General features: G+C 41.7%; 1 protein-coding gene across 1 annotated transcript in view; it reads right to left on the minus strand.

Moving 5' to 3' along the window:
* LOC126176713 (sialin-like) overlaps positions 1-17,663 on the minus strand; it is a 55,953-nt gene that overhangs the window by 13,646 nt on the left and 24,644 nt on the right. Inside the window, exons 5-7 of the mRNA XM_049923879.1 lie at positions 16,098-16,315; positions 11,338-11,490; positions 772-904 (exon numbers count right to left, since the gene is read on the minus strand). Coding sequence (XP_049779836.1) covers positions 772-904; positions 11,338-11,490; positions 16,098-16,315 — 504 coding nt within the window. The remainder of the gene's footprint in view (positions 1-771; positions 905-11,337; positions 11,491-16,097; positions 16,316-17,663) is intronic.

The raw sequence follows: 17,663 nt of genomic DNA on the forward strand, positions 1-17,663 counted from the left end.
TGAATAAAGCTACTACTACTACTACTACTACCACTACTTCTACTATTTTCTCCACCGCTACATTTTGTACTTTATCTGTCCACTTAGTTTTCAACGTTCTTTGGTAGCATCACACTTCAAATACTTCCAGTGTCTTCTCCGAATTTCCAATGGACCATATTTTGGTCCAAATCAAGACTGTGCTCCAGACATACTTAATTTCAACATCAGTAACTAATACCAGTAGGTCTTTTTTTATTTAAGTACATTGTCTTCCCGATTCTTCCTCGTTTCAGCCTGCTTTGTAGTATTGCTCCCTAGACAGACGAATTCTTTCACTTCTTCCAGTACTGAGTCATTCCCAACTTCTCCCTAGACAGACGAATTCTTTCACTTCTTCCAGTACTGAGTCATTCCCAACTTCGTCGTTATCCTCCTCTTTACCTACTGTTCATAGGCCTCGTCTTTGCTCTGTTTATCCTTTAGACATAATCCGCCCTTTGTGTCAGCTCTATTCCTTTCAACCTTTCTAACTCTTCCTTACAACCAGACTGAGAGCTATGTCGTCTGCGATCTTTTGCATTAGGATTAGTTCTTACCTTTTAAATCTATTAAAAAATATTCTTACCCTTCCTTTTTTGCTTGTTCGACTTTCAATCCGTAACAAGTCCTTGCATCCTTGTTAACGCGAATTTTCCTACCTTTTACAAGTCCCACATGGATTTTCTGGTTACCGTAGAAATACATTACTTCAGTGGTACGTCACTGAGACAGTGTGCTGGGAATACTCACTGATGCCGTTGAAGATGCGGTAGCCGTTGATCTTGGACACCTTGCCGCTCGTGATGAGGTAGTCGAGGATACCGCTGTAGACGACGCTGCCCAGACCTCCCACGATGTACGGGACCGCCGACAGCGCAGAGTTCTGCACAGACAGGACGCAGCAGTTACCATCAGATCCGCCTCATGACGGCATTAATGCCTGCTCTTCTCTGATTCCCATTCAAAGCACTGTTTTTGTGCTGACTTCGGTGTAGCGCTGGGTGTGTGCAGAAAGATCGGATGAGGGATGAATGGGACAGAATTTTCAGCCCTTAATGTGCTCTCTGTACCTCGTTTAGAAATGTCTTTGCGGTCTCTCTATTTACTGACTCTATCTGCCCAGTATTTTTACCGTATAGTCGAAATTTCATCCTTAATTTTTTAGTCGATTACCTTTAAGTGAAATTTTTGTTACCACAGTATATGTTAAAGTACATGCATAAATGCTGGTGTAGGGGTTTTGTAACTGTAGTTTATATATAAGTTTATTAACTATGCGGTGCAACATTGTTGTTATGAAGTAATACTGGCGTTTATATGAATTCATTTGAAAAGTAGTTTTTGTTGGAACTTCGTTAGTCTCTCTGTGACGTGTCTATGCACCATAGACTTATTTCTTGGTTACTTGTATTATGGCGTCTGTTTCCTTGTTGTAGATTCGCCTTACAAGAGGGTTTTGTTGACTTTCTCTACCGTGACTGAAACTAGCTAAGTGACTCGATTTTCCTTCTTGTCTCCGCGATATCTCTGAGGACATAGTACGTAATCGCAAGTTTGTGATCGTGTGTTCTTGGGGTTACTGAATAAGAAGCTCCGTAAAGTATGTACATTACGAATCGTGTTGCTTAGGTTGGAAACTCCTGTTGATGTTTTCTTCCGTTTTTTTATATAAATTAGTGTTATTTAAACTCCGCCTTATGTAAAACAATTTCTTTCTTTCTTTTTTTTCCAGATATGTTTCGACATCTATGTATCATCGTCTGTGGTTCAATCGAATCACATGGCGGATTAAAGACAAGCGTCGACGTGCCGGCCAACCTAGATGTGGCTTTTAGGCGGTTTCCCCCATCCCTATAGCTGAATGCCGGGCAGGTACCAAGTCCCGCATCAGTTACACAATTCGCAAAGATTGGTGCACGAATTACACTACACGCAGAGGGTTGGTTGGGGGGGGGGGGAGGTACACAAATTCCGTGTTGTGGAGGGAGGGGGAAGGTCAGCGGTTTGGCAACAGAATCAGCATCCGGCCAACCCATAAAGTAACAATGCCAAATCCGTTCATAATCCTGCCTATCCTGTGTCGACGCGTGGCAAAGGCACAAGAAAACGAAGTTATTATCTTAGGTGTTAGTGTCTAATGAAAAGTGGGAGTGACTCCAAGCTATATTTTTTTAGGTGGGGCGGGGGCGTAATAGTAACAAACAGCGACCCCGATTCCCTCCACTACCGAACGCTGGATCTGCGACTAGCCTCTGACAAATGTAAAATTACGAAAATCAAAAATATTAGATGAACTCGAAAATGTTTCAAGCGCCGTGTGACACGACATAGTTCCAGATACTGCAGTCATCTTAATATATCTCGAAATATTATTTCCCAGGAGATAACAGTTATTAGAGCAATCAGTTAGCAATTCAAAGAATACTTCTTCCATGATAGATACGCACTCTCACGATAAGAGATAATTTACTACAGCTCTTGAAATTATCTCTCACGTATAACCTTGATATAAAATCACTACATTATCCCACAAGTAAACATGTAATATATTCTATGTCGCAGCCTTCAAGTTCCATGTCGTTCTCATGGACTTCGTATCAGTTTGTGAAATATGCTAACGATATGTTGATCCTCAGTATCACTTCATAAATTTAAGATAAAACTTCCCTATTTTGTACCCAAACAAAAGTCTACAACAGGTACATTCTTGTTCAAAGCGCAGCAAAGACGGAAAGGGGATAACAGAAAAGTTAAATTACTACAAGAATATGCTAACTATAGTGCAATCCTGTGCACGAAATTACAATTTATGCCTTCAATGGCAAGCGGACTTTTTGAACGCTGATGAGAATAAACATGTAAAATGTATTTCATAGCTGTCAGAAATACATGCTCAATGATTGAGAGGTTATGAAAGACTCCAATTTGGGCACGCTATTTTACTAGCAGTTGCTCGAGAACAACAGTCTCAAAAGCCTTCTGGAAATCTAGAAATATAAAATGAACATCGCCTGTCGATAGAACTCCTTACTTCTAGTGAATAAAGAGCCAGTTGTCTCTCATAACAATGACATTTTCTGAATACGAGCTGGCTAACGCCAATAGATCGTTTTCTTCGAGCTATTCATAATTTTCAAACTCAGAAAATGTTTCAAAATCCTACTGTGAATCGATATCACTAATCTGGATCTATAATTCAGTCGATTACTTCTGTATCCTTTTTTGTGATTTGGTGTGATCTGTGTGTGGCTTGTGTAACTTTCCAAGCTTTAGGTACGGATCTTTTATCGAGCGAGCGGTTGCACATGATTGGTAAAAATGGAGTTATTTCATCAGCATATTCCGAAAGAAACCTAAATGGTGTACTATTTAGACCTGAAAACTCGTCTTTATTGAGTGATTACGTTGCTTCACTGCACCGAAATTATGTAGTTCCATGTTGCTCATGTTGGCAACTTTTCTTGATCAGAATTCTGTAATATTTACTGCATCTTCTTTGAGGAAGGAATTTTGGCAAATAGTCCTTAGTAACTCTACTTTAGTGATGCAGTCATGGTTGACATTATCATTGCAAGCATGCAATAAAGGTAGTGGTTGTGTCTCACCGCTGGTGTACTTTAAATACGACCAGAACCTTTTTGGATTTTTTGCCAGATTTCGAGATAGAGTTTCGTTTCGGGTGCTATTAAAAGCGTCTCACACTGAAGCCCGTACTAGTTTCGAGTATCTTAAAACTGTTGCCAATCTTGGCGCTCTCGCTTTGTTTTAAATCTTATCCTTTTTCGTTCCTTCTGTAACAGTATCTTGACCTGTTTCTTGTGCCATTGAGGATCTGCGCCGTTTGTTATTGATTTACTTGGTATGAAGCTCTTAATTTCAGTCAGTTCTATTTCTATGAATTTAGCCACCTTAGGTCTACGCTTACATAGTTTAGAACGAATGGAGACTCTCTCTTAGGAATGCGTCAACCCCAGTCGGAGGTTCGATTCCTCCATCGGGCATGGGTGTGTGTGCGTTGTCATTAGCGTAAGCTAGTTGAAGTTAGATTAAGTAGTGTGTAAGCTTAGGGACCGATGACGTCAGCCGCTCGGTGTACCCGCGTGGTCTTAGGCGCCTCGCCACGGTTCGTCGGGCGGCTCCCCCCGTCGGAGGCTCGAGTCCTCCCGCGGGCATCGGTGGTGTGTTGTCCTTAGCGTAAGTTAGTGTAATGGAGATTAAAAAGTGTGTAAGCTTAGGGATCGATGATCTCAGCAGTTTGGTCCCATAAGATCTTACCACAAATTTCCAAATTTTTTGCAACCTTGGAACACATAGACTTACAAAAAAGTATTAAATTTCATTCGTGTGAGCAGACAGTTTTATCTGTACCTCAAGCCGCAGAAAGTACTTTATGAAAATCGTGATAACGAGCGTTATGAAATGTTGGAATAGGTCATAATTGTGTGTGGTGTATTAGTATCTGTTCTTTATGTTCTGATTCTAGTTCTACATTAATTACCAACTTTGCAACTGTCAAAAAAGACACTACTGCCACTAGCGTGTACATGAAAATTTTGTGAATTAACATTAATTATAATAATCCTCGATATTAGTTCAAATTTCGTAACGTAAAATGGAGGCATTATCTTTTCATATGAAATGTAGGATGTTGATATTTTGTTAAAAAACGAGTCAACCTATGAGACTGGTGAATTGACTGCAGATCTGATTTTCACCAACGTCTATTTACATCGAAACTTTGTGCCTTGGGACCGCAAGTTTCTCTGTGCCTCAGTTACATTCGTCATATCATCACATAATTTTTATTTGTCCGCCCCCGGTAGCTGAGTGGTTAGCGCGACAGAATGTCAATCCTAAGGGTTCGATTCCTGGCTGGGTAGGAAATTTTCTCCACTCAGGAACTGGGTGTTGTGTCGTGCTAACCATCAGCATTTCATCCCCATCGAAAGTCGCCGAAGTGGCGTCAAATCGAAAGACTTGCATCCGGCGAACGGTCTACCCGACGGGAGGCCCTGGTCATACGACATTTATTTATTTATTTATTTTTATTTTAGTAATGAACTTCTACAGCGAATTGAAAATTATTTTAAGATAAAGTGTTTATTTTTAGGATTCAGAACATCAGTCGGTAAAAACGGAGCTCTTATAGAATTACTTTGCTGTCCGTCTGTCTATCCGACTGTTCAAAACCCTTTTTGTGATGAATTGGTAGACATATCGAGTTGAAAGTTATGAGACATATTATGGTTTAAGGTCACTTAGTGGTGTAAAAATTGAAGCTGCTCTGTCAGTGGACTCAAAAGATACAGTCATTTATGTCACATATTTTGTTATTCGCAAACTTCCTTTCCAGAACTTGTAGGGTACTTCCTGCTGACTTAGAATCATAAATCTGGCAAGAAGCAAGGTTTCACATGTGAGTAAAGGGAAAAAAATCGGAAAATTGTTAATCTGTAATTTGTCACACAAAAAGTATTTCTTTTGTTATTTATTATCCGATTTCAAATTTAAAATTACAGTGTATTAACCACTATGTCTACTGACAGAGCAGCGTTGCACAAATGCTCGGACTACCCTAGCACTCCTCCATCCTCAATCCAAATTCCCACTCACACCTCAGCACACTTAGTATTCCCCCTAAATTCGAACAGTATTGCAGAGGCTGTCCAACTTGATACAAATTTCCATTCGTCTCTTCAACTTACATATGTGCATCACAGATGTTGAAGACTTGGAAAGGTTTGTCGAACCACATAGTTTCATTTGATTAAAGCACCTGAGCCCAGGTTTCAGGCAGGATTCCCCCGTTTCGTTCGATACTTAGGTGCTATTCCAATACAGCTGGAGAGCCTCTGCGATGTTGTTCGAGTTTAGCGGGAATACTAAGCGGACGGAGGGGCCAATAGGAATCTGGATCGAAGAGAGGAGTGCTAGGAGAGTCCGTGAGCTGAGCAAAGCCACTGTGCCCGGGTGGCGTAGTGGTTAGCGCGCCTGCCTCGTGAGCAGGGGAGCTGGGTTCTGACCCCAGCCTTGGTACAAGTTTTTATTCATAGCTTCGGTCTGCATATATACATCATAGATATTTGAGATTTAAAAGGCCTCCCAAACCACATAGTTTCATTTGATTAAAATTTAAACATTCTCGAAAGTCTAGGAATTTCCAGCACCACTATCTTGTCAGTACCAATGTCGCTAACAGGCAACAATCTTTGAGATTCTCAATTCCAGTGATGGATTAATTGTCTGTATGCGTAATTAAGTTCGCACGAAACCCTCAGAGCGCAGGTGCTACTCATACCTGGCGGATTATTATTGTGAAGAAATATGTAAAAACCAATTAGAGGTACATTTTAAAGCTCTATTGAACTAGGAATAACCTCAAATCATACCAGCTGTAACTAGTTATGTTCAAAAACAAAGCCCACAGAAAGTAATAAGAATGATCATATCAGTGTATATATAGCCTTGTATCCACTACTTTTGAAAATAAAATATTCTGGCTAACCACTTTCTGCTTGTCATACTAACAGCTCAAGGTCTTAGCACTTATTGACAGGGTGTTTACAGATAAGTCCCTGAAGATAGCATACCCTCAATACTTCATAATCACTTCAAGATATGGAAAGAAGGAATATAGAAAACAATAACAAGCAAAGGGGGCAGGCTTTTTTATATCGTTAACATTTGAAACTTTTTCTTGTAGTGGTATACAGCAGTAACTAAGACTTTTTCCTTGAAACAGTGTTTTAAGATCACGTAGAAGATCGTAAAGGCAGAAAAAGTGTGTGTCAATTCACGAAGAGAAAGTTCTCGCAAAGAAAACGCAAGAAAATTTGTGAAATACATACCGACATCACTTTCTTGTGAATGTAACGTACTCGAGCTGAAACTGCACTTTGTCGAGTACACCTTTCCTAAATTAGCAGATTTCTTGCGAAAAGTATCGATGTGAACAATGACGCATGCTGCGTAGCTGTAATTTTAGTTTCGTAAGCTATCGTTTCGCGTTGGAAAGTACGTCTTCCTATTGAACAAAAACATATTTATACATACAACGTGTTTCCGTGAAGACGCAACAGAGTTCCAGGAATAACTGAGGTGGGCAACATAGCTGCTGAAACGACTGAATCGAATGTCAGAAGCGAAAATGACAAAATTTGTAATTTAACGCACGTCTGATGACAATGAGTAAATTGCAAGTGGACACATTTTTTGTAAATGTTTTATTTGTCTGCAAAACTTGCACAGGATCCTCACCTTCTATGCTGGCATTTGAAATGGGCGTAAAAACCTCTGTCACATGAAGTTCGCACAAATCCAGTGTTGCCACAGGCGACTAGAATTTTTGCAAGTCTCTACAGATGATTCGTATATAACAAACAAACAGATGTCAAGTGAGATCAATAGAGGCTAATGGACCGATCACGGTAAAAAGATCTATTCCTATGCACCTTTTACAGAATGTACTGTAACACCACAACTCTGTGGATGATCATAATTTTTTACGTGTTTTAAGAAATTTGCGCCATTAATTGTGCTGAATATTATTCTTGTAAATAAGTTATAAAGTTACATAAGCTATTTGTTATTTAAGAAAGACAATACGCATGGAATGTTGACTTTTGTAAGTAGACGCGCTGGCCTAGTCAGGGAAAAGTTATTGTCAAAGAGTGTAGTAAATTGAAAATGCATTATCGCTGGGCGTCCGAGCGCGCCAAAAAAGCAGCAGTTGGGAGTCGCAAGTAGACGATTGGTGCCGTTGGTTGTATGTATTCGCTGGCGTGACTATGCAAAAGTGAGGAGACAAAAAGTCTGTTTCCGAAGTGCGGAGCAGTGAAAATTGAGTTGGTTGTGTTGGCGGATGTTTAATATGGGCAAGTTAAGGCATTTAATGGGCACAGTACAAATGCAGCAAGAGTAATTCACGTAACATCAAGAGTACTGTGGGCCCTTGTTATTGGCTATGATACGGCAAGAAGATCAACCTGTGCCCTATTTACCGCTAAATGAAGCCACTCGACAAAGCAACGGCATCATAAAGTGAAGTAAGATCTAAACTTTTTATAAGTAGAAGTGTAGTAGACTGATCAGCATAGTTGGAATTTTATTGCTTGAATAACATTGTTTTAGTGCATATTGTCATGTAAATCATTTTCTTAAGTCATTATCCAAATAGTATCCATCTTATTCGTTTGTATGAACCGAGGTAATCAGAAAATGAACTGAAAATGAAGTGAACATTAATTTATTAGATTATCAAAACATAATGTTTCCACCTTTTGGACAGTTGCGTAATAATGAAATCTTTGGTTGTAGCATGAATTATGTCACAAACAGAATGATGCAAAAGCCAGTATTAATTCATTTGCTAAAAATAGAGTAACTTTCACAATAAAAAAAATGGTAGTAAAACTACGTAACTTGGACACAAAAAATTCATTGTCAAAGCACAGTTCTACTTTATATCTTGTGGCATAATTTGTAAATTTCATTACTAAGAAATATCAAAGTAACTGCTAAATTCAAACAATCTTTCTGCTTGTTACTATTACGACAATCAGTATTACTTTGAGTAACGTAATAAAAAGTTTCTGTCCACAGCTAGTAAACAATCTTGCATTAATTGATCTTTGAAAATTAGTATGATATTTTGTATATGTTTGCTGTTTGATTATTATCTGACTACTGTGACACGTGTGGTGTGAAGTACTTAAAAGTGTGCGTTAGGTACTATTCTTACGCCGTGACGCCAATACTATTTTTGTGTAGGATTGCTTTCGAGTATAAAGTTCAGTTTTAAATGTGTTCAAATGTGTGTGAATTCCTAAGGGACCAAACTGCTGAGGTCATCGGTCCCTAGACTTACACACTACTTAAACTAACGTAGGCTAAAAACAACCGGCCGGTGTGGCCGAGCGGTTCTAGGCGCTTTAGTCTGGAACCGCGCGACCGCTACGGTCGCCGGTTCGAATCAAGCCTCGGGCATGGATATGTGTGATGTCCTTAGGTTAGTTAGGTTTAAGTAGTTCTAAGTTCTAGGGGATTGATGACCTCAGATGTTAAGTCCCATAGTGCTCAGAGCCATTTGAACCATTTTTGCTAAAAACAAAACACACACACACACACACACACACACACATATGCCCGAGGGAGGAGTCGAACCTCCCACGGGAGGGACCGCGCAATCAGCGACGTGGCGTCTCAAACCACTTGGCCACACCGCGCGGCTTCAGTTTCAATTTAATTCTTTTGTACCGGTGAGGAACAGACGACCGTTGGTTATTTCATTAATGACGTACTTTGAAAACCTTTCTTCCAAATTTTCCACTTACTACTGTTAATTAAAAAACTAGTTTACGTAATTAAAAATATGTATAGTTAACGGAACCTTGTTTCTAATCGTCATTGCCAAAGTACTGAGCAGTGGCGATACGGTTATAACTTCATCTACTTCTCTCGGTTTTGCATTATTCTTCGGAATAGATGCCTTTTTCCCACAGATTAGGGACTTTAGGTAGGAGGGTTATAGTGCTATGCGACCGTCCAAGAGAAATACGTGTAATGTGATATGTACGTCATTCCTGGAACTACGTACGTGCGCTGAGACCAAGTGAAATATTTCCGAACGTCACCTTACTATCACCTCTTCTCGTGGTGTGCGCCTACGTGTTAGTCGAGTTTGCGTGGCCTACTAGCCTACAAAGGTAGCAACGCAAGATATAATAAATTAGTTTTGCATATAGCAGAAAACACGATTCGTATGCGTTCGTACTCCACTGGTAGAGTTATCCTGTAAAACGTTGAGGTTCCTAACTTTCAACCCGTTCGTTTCCAGAGAATGGTTTCTTATCTCAAATGGATATTTTAGTACTTCTCTAGCATCCCTCAAAATTTGTTTCATCGCTACGGAAACACATTTTATGTCGCCATAAATATCAAAAATTAGGATTATCAACCTTGCAGTAAAACACTAGATTCATTGCACACTATCACTAAGAGAAATATTGGTTCAGACACGTTGAACTGCGACATGTTAGAAGTGTTATTTGATTCATCTCGTACATCATTTCCGCTGACAGATTTCTTTTCCAGATTATTAGCCCCATCTACTAGTGCAAAAGGTAGGACCATTTCTTCATTTTTGTGACGCTGCCATTGCGGTGATGTAGTTGACGAAATATTACCATTTGGATTCATTGTCCTTGTATTTAACACTCCGGTGAACAACGTTTCCTATTGTGCAATTATCGGATTTCTACAACGAGAAGCTCAACTTTATACATACAAATCATATAAAATTTATACGAGGGTTGGAACTTTAATAGAGGCAACTATTTGTTTACAGCTTGTACAAAATAGACACGTGTTTCAAAGTTGTACTGATCTTCAAAGTAGTCACCAGCATTGTATATAACCCGTTGCCAGCGATGTAGAAGTCGTAGGATACTCTTAGCAGTGCCAGTTGTGTGGACAGTTCGAGCGGCGCGGTCTATTGACCGACGAGTTTGTAGCAGTTCTGATGCGAATACCGTGAAGTGTTTCCTTCAGTTTCGAAATCGAGTTGAATTCACGAGACCTTAAGTCAGGGGAGTGCAGTAGGTGGTGCAGCACTTAGCAGCCCCATCAGTCAAACAAATCAGTAACAGTTTGCACTGTACGTGCTTGAGCATTGTCCTGCAAAATTATGGTCAGGTACTGCAGAAAGTGTCATCGCTTCTGTCTCTAAGCTGGTCGTAGGTTGTGGTCCAGAAATGAACAGCATGGAGACAGAAGTGATGACACTTTCTGCAGGACCTGACCATAATTTTGCAGGACAATGCTGTAGCACGTACAGTGCAAACTGTTACTGATTTGTTTGACTGATGGGGCTGCTAAGTGCTGTACCACCTACTGCACTCCCCTGACTTAAGCCCTCGTGAGTTCAATTCGATTTCTAAACTGAAGGAAACACGTCACGGCATTCGCTTCAGAACTGCTACAAATTCGTCGGGCAATAGATCGCGCCGCTCGAACTGTCAACACAGCTGGCACCGCTAAGAGTATCCTACGACTTCCACATCGCTGGAAACGGGTTATGCACAATGCTGGTGACTACGCTGAAGGTCAGCAAAACTTTTAAACACGTATCTATGTTGCACGAGCTGTAAATAAATAGTTGCCACTATTAAAGTTACAACCCTAGTATATAATAAAAAACATGTATCTGTGGCAACATGCTAGCAGCGTGAAACAGTCGAAAAAGGACGTATGGACGGGCTTAGACAGCGTGCAGAAATGCACACAGAGAAATCACACGCACTCGTGTCGAGTACTCACGCTGGAGATGTCGAAGTGCAGGATGTTGGCGAGGTAGGTGGGCCCGCTGGTGAGGAGCGTGAAGAAGCCCCAGCCGATGCCCAGGTGCATAGAGGCACACGCCCACAGCCCAGGGGTCGACAGCAGCTTCTTCCATGGGATGGGCAGCTTCCTCTGCAAACCAGACACACATTACTTCCGATAAATGCTTTTTGGATGCCAAGAAATATTGCGTGTCCATTTTAGCCTTGACCCACGGTTTTCAGGACGGCACGGAGAAAAATGCAAGTTGAGTTTCGCATTACCGATGTTTTGTGAAACGATGTTGGTTGGCGTGAAGGAGGCCATTCTGTTCGAGATACCTCATTATCTTGATCTTAGCTTATAAGGTCCTAACACTCTAAACGTACTAAGTACCAGTTATTCAAAATTGGTTTTATTCGTTCTAAAAGCGCTACATCAATGCGAGTATATGACGAAGGTACCGAATCGTAACGATGATGAACAAAAGGTGCTGGTGCTGGCTCCACGGTCTTCTTCGTTCTAAGCCTGCTTGGTAATCAGTGTTGAATTACATCAATGTAACGCGCGAACGTAATAGCTGTCATATTGCTTTTCGTGTTGTTGGGGTTGGGTTGGGTTGTTGTGGCGGGAAGGAGACCAGACAGCGAGGTCATCGGTCTCATCTGATTAGGGAAGGACGGGGAAGGAAGTCGGCCATGCCCTTTCAGACGAACCATCCCTGAATTTTCCTGGAGCGATTTAGGGAAATCGCGGAAAACCTAAATCAGAATGGCCCGGTGCGGGATTGAACAGACTTCCTCCCGAGTGAGAGTCCAGTGTGCTAACCTCTGCGCCACCTCGCTCAGTGTCGTGTTGTGGAAGTAGTGACACCTGTATAGTAGCAATATATATGCAACAAATATTGTTTATTCCAACTCTTACGCATTCGGACAAGCTCCATGTCAGCTTTCATATGACAACTCCTGTCTTCATGCTCACGACAACAGTGAGGCAATAACGTACTTGTGACGTGAGGGTGAAGGTGCTCGTGGAGCTAACAACAAAACATCATGCCTATTCCAGGTTATGAATTCTACTAACAATACCGCAAATGTAAGTTATAACAAAAGGAAACTTGTAATTTGGCGTGCTAACTGGTGTGCACAAAACAATAGTCGTGTGCTTATATATACTCGTATGTACATCCTCGTAGTCTTTTGCGGCGTACTTGATTAGATATAACATAAGAATCTGGTCTCAGACCACAGTTTCCTATCTTGTCATAGAGATTTTGCCTTTACGGAAAAACGCAAGAAGTTAAGTATTATGTAGCGGATGATTTACAGAAGTAACTATTTTAGCACGCCCTACTTTACCGCCCAACACATTCACAATGGAGGAAATGTACTTTATTGATTTACAGAGCGCTGCTCATAAAGTCATCAAACAATAAAGCAACGAATCATCAGTGTTGCTGCATATAAAATCTTCTCACCTAGAACAGTGCACATCAAAACCACATTTAGTGACACTGAACAATGGGAAAGTGTAAACATCCAAAAGAGAGGCAAAACTGTTGACGTTTTCGTTGATACATAACTTTCGGTAGCGAAAAATATTTCACGATTGTCGGCCGAAAAAAAAGGACATGTTTCCTATGATGCTCTTCATACCACATCACCATCGGCACGTTGTTTTACTCATTTGGTGATGATACTGTGAACTGATGGTTTTGGTTTCATACTGTTACATGTGTTGTAAGGTCCAGATTTTATGGACCTTACATGAGCTTGATCCATAACGACAGCACGATACGATATGAGATCCTCAGAAAATAATAATATATTATATCAACAAAAGGCAATTGCAGTAATCTCATGTACCGAAAACTAACAAAAAAATACCTACCAATATATGGACAGGGTCATGAATAAATAAGTTAAAGTGAAACGCATTTTGGAGACAAACCAGGCAGGTGGTTAATGGCATCGGGAAACCCCACTTAATGATAGAACGGCGAGCTTCATCACAGAAAGGGATAAGGCCAGAACAATACATTATTCCTTTTAACGTAAATACGGCTGGGACCGAGAGTAAGTGGATGGACGGCTTTAACAGAGCTAGGCTGCGACCCGGTAAGCTAAGTTTGCACACATTAGTCCACTCGCTTTACAGATACAAAGTGCGGACAATCTCACAGTGTTAAGATATTTATATTTTGGTATGTTTTGTCACCGATTATAGCATCATATCTCCGTTGGACTTGATTATAGAATGATATCTCCGTTGGACTTACTTAGCCTATTTAGTCTGAATAAAGTAATGGGTAAAACACCTTTTGCTCCAAAGTTTTAAATTTTCTTTTTCTCGACAATTCAATGCAATTTTTTCTGACCTTGCTCTATAGTTTGTATTTATTGGACGATAATAAATGTTACATACTATAAAGCGTTTCACAATTCCTATTACACACTTCTAGACATTGTGGAGGGAATTAGTAGACCAAGTTTTACATAGGAACCCGTGTTCGGAAACGTCAGCTAACGCCGCTACAGAGAGTCAAAATTATAGGGTCAGGCGCCTATAAATGTATGTAGCTACAAGGTGATCCCGTGATGGTGTTACAGACTTTCTAAAATGGCGTAGAAGGATAAATGTGTCAATTTGAGGTAAGGGTCCCTGTACCGGAAACGAACGAGTCGAAAGATATAAGCGACAACCGTTCTCATCCGACATGGGAATACATGTGCTGATACTGTTGTTGCTAAGATTTTAGGGTAGGTAACTTTCGGAGGTGGTAGTATGGACCAAAAAAAGGAAAAATGTCCAATAAACACGGACTCTAAAATGCATACCCGATTAGCTATGAGCTCTGGTTCATCTTTGCTGCTGTGAAAAACGTCTCCTTCATCGTACAAGTGCTCATAGCTCTTAAGGTATGCATTTTAGAGTCCATGTCTGCTGGGCATTTTGTCCTTGTTTTGGTCCATATTATAACCTCTGAAAGTTGGCTACCCTACAATCTTAGCAGTAACAGTACCAGTGCATGTATTCCCGTGTCAGAGGTATCAGAACCGTTTACGCTTATAACGTTTCCGGTACAGGGACCCTTAGCTCAAACTGATACATATATCTTTCTCCATCATCCGAGAAAGTTTGTAACATTTTCATGGGATCACCCTGTATATACATACATTAACAGGTGTCAACGCCCATTTTTTGACGCCTCATAGCGTTGTTGGATGACGTTTCCGGACGTGGGTTCCTATACAAAACTTGATCTACTAAGTACCCTCTACAGCCTCTAGAAGTGCGTAACATGAATTGTGAAACACCTTGTATTTCGTACGTCATACCTTTTCTTCATTATATTTCAAAACAATACTTTTGGTCCATAGCACATAATTTACAATGTTAGGTCTTCATATGTTCTAGGATTCTACAAAACGCGAATGTAAGGCCATGACAGTAAGGTCATATGGCATTGTTGGCTGGCGACCCTAAGTTGTAGGTACAGCCGCCGAGTTGGGAATGGTTTTCTTCTTTTGAGCACAATGTTCCCATACCGGATCGTCTATTAGAGCTTGGTCATACATGTATTTGACGAATACAGCTAAGTTCAAATGGCTCTGAGCACTATGGGACTTAACATCTGTGGTCATCAGTCCCCTAGAACTTAGAACTACTTAAACCTAACTAACCTATGGACATCACACACATCCATGCCCGAGGCAGGGTTCGAAACTGCGACCGTAGCAGTCCCGCGGTTCCGGACTGAGCGCCTAGAACCGCAAGACCACCGCGGCCGGCTACAGCTAAGTATGATGTGTATATGTACAGTGTGATGTTGTGTGATGTTACATTTGTGTTGTACGATGATGAGAGAAGGGAGAAGGTGAAACCTGGTGCGGGCACATTGGCTAATCCTCTTGAATAACACCAAGAGGACGGCCATCAGCAATCTCACATGCTCTCATTTCGTGACACACTGCGGAGACGCTTGAAATTTAATCGAGGACAATGGTGCACAAACTGGTGATGAGGAACTTCACGCCACCATCTCTGCTCGCATTGCCGACCAAATACTGGCAGTTAAAATTTCACCCATTACTAGGATTGGAACCGGCCTATTTCCGAATCGAGCGCCAACAGACAGGCATGCGATAGTAACTGCGTTAGCACTGATTTTGGAACTGTTCAACCTGCAACGAAAAGTCTTATGGACTTTGTTTTTGGAATGAGTGTACTATTACAATAAACGAGAATTTTCTGCACCACTGGGCTTTCTGACTGCGCTACACCACATAGTGTTCAACGGACTGTGAATTCAGTTTATTTTTATTTTGTGTCTGTTAGTCACTCTATTTGTCCAAGAAACGGCTATTGTCATTTATAAAAGATCACACAGCTGTTGTGATATGAATCCGTAATTGGAAAGCAACAGTGTTCAAGACCCTTACGAATAGCATGAGTTAGATTTTGTGTTGTTACCAAGATAATTCTCGACAAATTAAGGCCTCTGTTTTGCCTCTGATTTGTTAGTGATTCATCTCCAGAGACCACTATATAGACGCAGCGATAAACTTTGTACTTCCGTCAATTTTTTTCCGTTTCGAGAACCAAGTGTTTGGTAGGTGGGAGTTGGTGTCACTTATTTGCAAAGCTACTCGGAAAAAATTATGAATAATTCTTCATTAGTCAATAATCTCAGCAAATGAAGAATACGAGAAACATAGTCTAGGCTGTGACGGTTATGTGTTAGAGTTACAGCGACTCACCTTGGCGGGCACCTTGCCCAGGGAAGCCTCGATGTAGCGCCGCTCGGCGGGGTCGATGCGCGGGTGCTTGGCCGGCGTGTCGTACACGAGGAACAGCCACGGGATGTACCAGAGGATGCCGATGCCGCCGAACACGTAGAACACCAGCGGCCAGCCGACGCTCGTATTGCACAGCAGGCCCGACACCGGCATCGTGATCACCGTGCCCAGGTACCCTCCTGCGTGCACACCACTCTACGGCACTCATCTTCCCTTCTAACTGTGTCTAACAGCACACAGCGCATACAAGTCCACTTTCAAAAATGGTTCAAATGGCTCTGAGCACTATGGGACTCAACTGCTGTGGTCATAAGTCCCCTAGAACTTAGAACTACTTAAACCTAACTAACCTAAGGACATCACACACATCCACGCCCGAGGCAGGATTCGAACCTGCGACCGTAACGGTCGCGCGGCTCCAGACTGTAGCGCCTTTAACCACTCGGCCACTCCGGCCAGCCAAGTCCACTTTCATTGAGACATATAAACAGCTTCAAATCGCAGGTTGCCATGACATAGTCGCGTCCTGGTCGCAGAAGTATATGCGCTGAGTGACCAAAAGTGATGGAAAGGCCCTGGATGTTTCGCTAGTGAGTCGCTTCCCTGTGAGTCCTCAACAGAACAGTAAGATGTCTAGGCATGGACTCTATGAGATGTTGCAATCGTTCTAGAGAAGTACTGATACCGCACATGAAGCGCAAAATGCAACTGCAAAGGATCATCGAGCATACAGGTATCGACAGATCCGTATAAATGCTCGATTGGGAGGATCAGGTCACGATCCTGTATTCATTGGAGTCTACATCAAGCCACCTATCTGCAACAAAGAGCGGTGGTAAGTCATTTTCTCCCTCTGAAACACGGCTTCTTCGTCGGAGTACTCTGCCATAAAGGAATGCAGATAGTCAGCAAGAACGTCCACATACTCGTAAAATGGACCTATCATTGGTCCTTGCAGAGCCGAAACATAACTTAGCTATCTCCTCCCTGGGCATACAGGGTCCATAGCTTCATTGACCTAGCTTCTCTGTGCTATATACGTCGGAGACACTGTGACGGCGCCGCAGTCCTTTAGTTCAGTAACGATGTTCGCTGGCCCGTGTCAATGGTTGTGCTCACTGTGTTGTCTGCAAAGGAACACGATAGACTCATAGGCAGCCGGAGCCTATGCAATGCATTTTTCTCCTTTTGTATCCCTCCTGGAAGACGGCGCGTGGGTAGGATCTGTAGCGATGCTCGTAGACCTCTCCAGCGTCGGCTAGAGGGCGCTGTCATCAGTGGCGATGTCGTAGTGCCAACTTAACTCGTACCTAAGCCGTGGCATCGTAGCTATCGATACCACATCTCTGTACAGTCGACCTGGCTCACAGCTGTCTGTCCATCACTCCGTATAGCTCTGTAGAGGCTACATAACGTCCCTTCATCAGACACCTGTGTGGAAACATTGTCTCTGCGATACTGAAGATGCCCTCCCCCTCAACCTCTAGACGATTTTATTCTCGGAAATCCTAATTACTGTGTACTGTG

Source organism: Schistocerca cancellata, chromosome 3, assembly GCF_023864275.1.
Source record: "Schistocerca cancellata isolate TAMUIC-IGC-003103 chromosome 3, iqSchCanc2.1, whole genome shotgun sequence".
In the NCBI taxonomy this organism is placed as follows: Eukaryota; Metazoa; Arthropoda; class Insecta; order Orthoptera; family Acrididae; genus Schistocerca; species Schistocerca cancellata.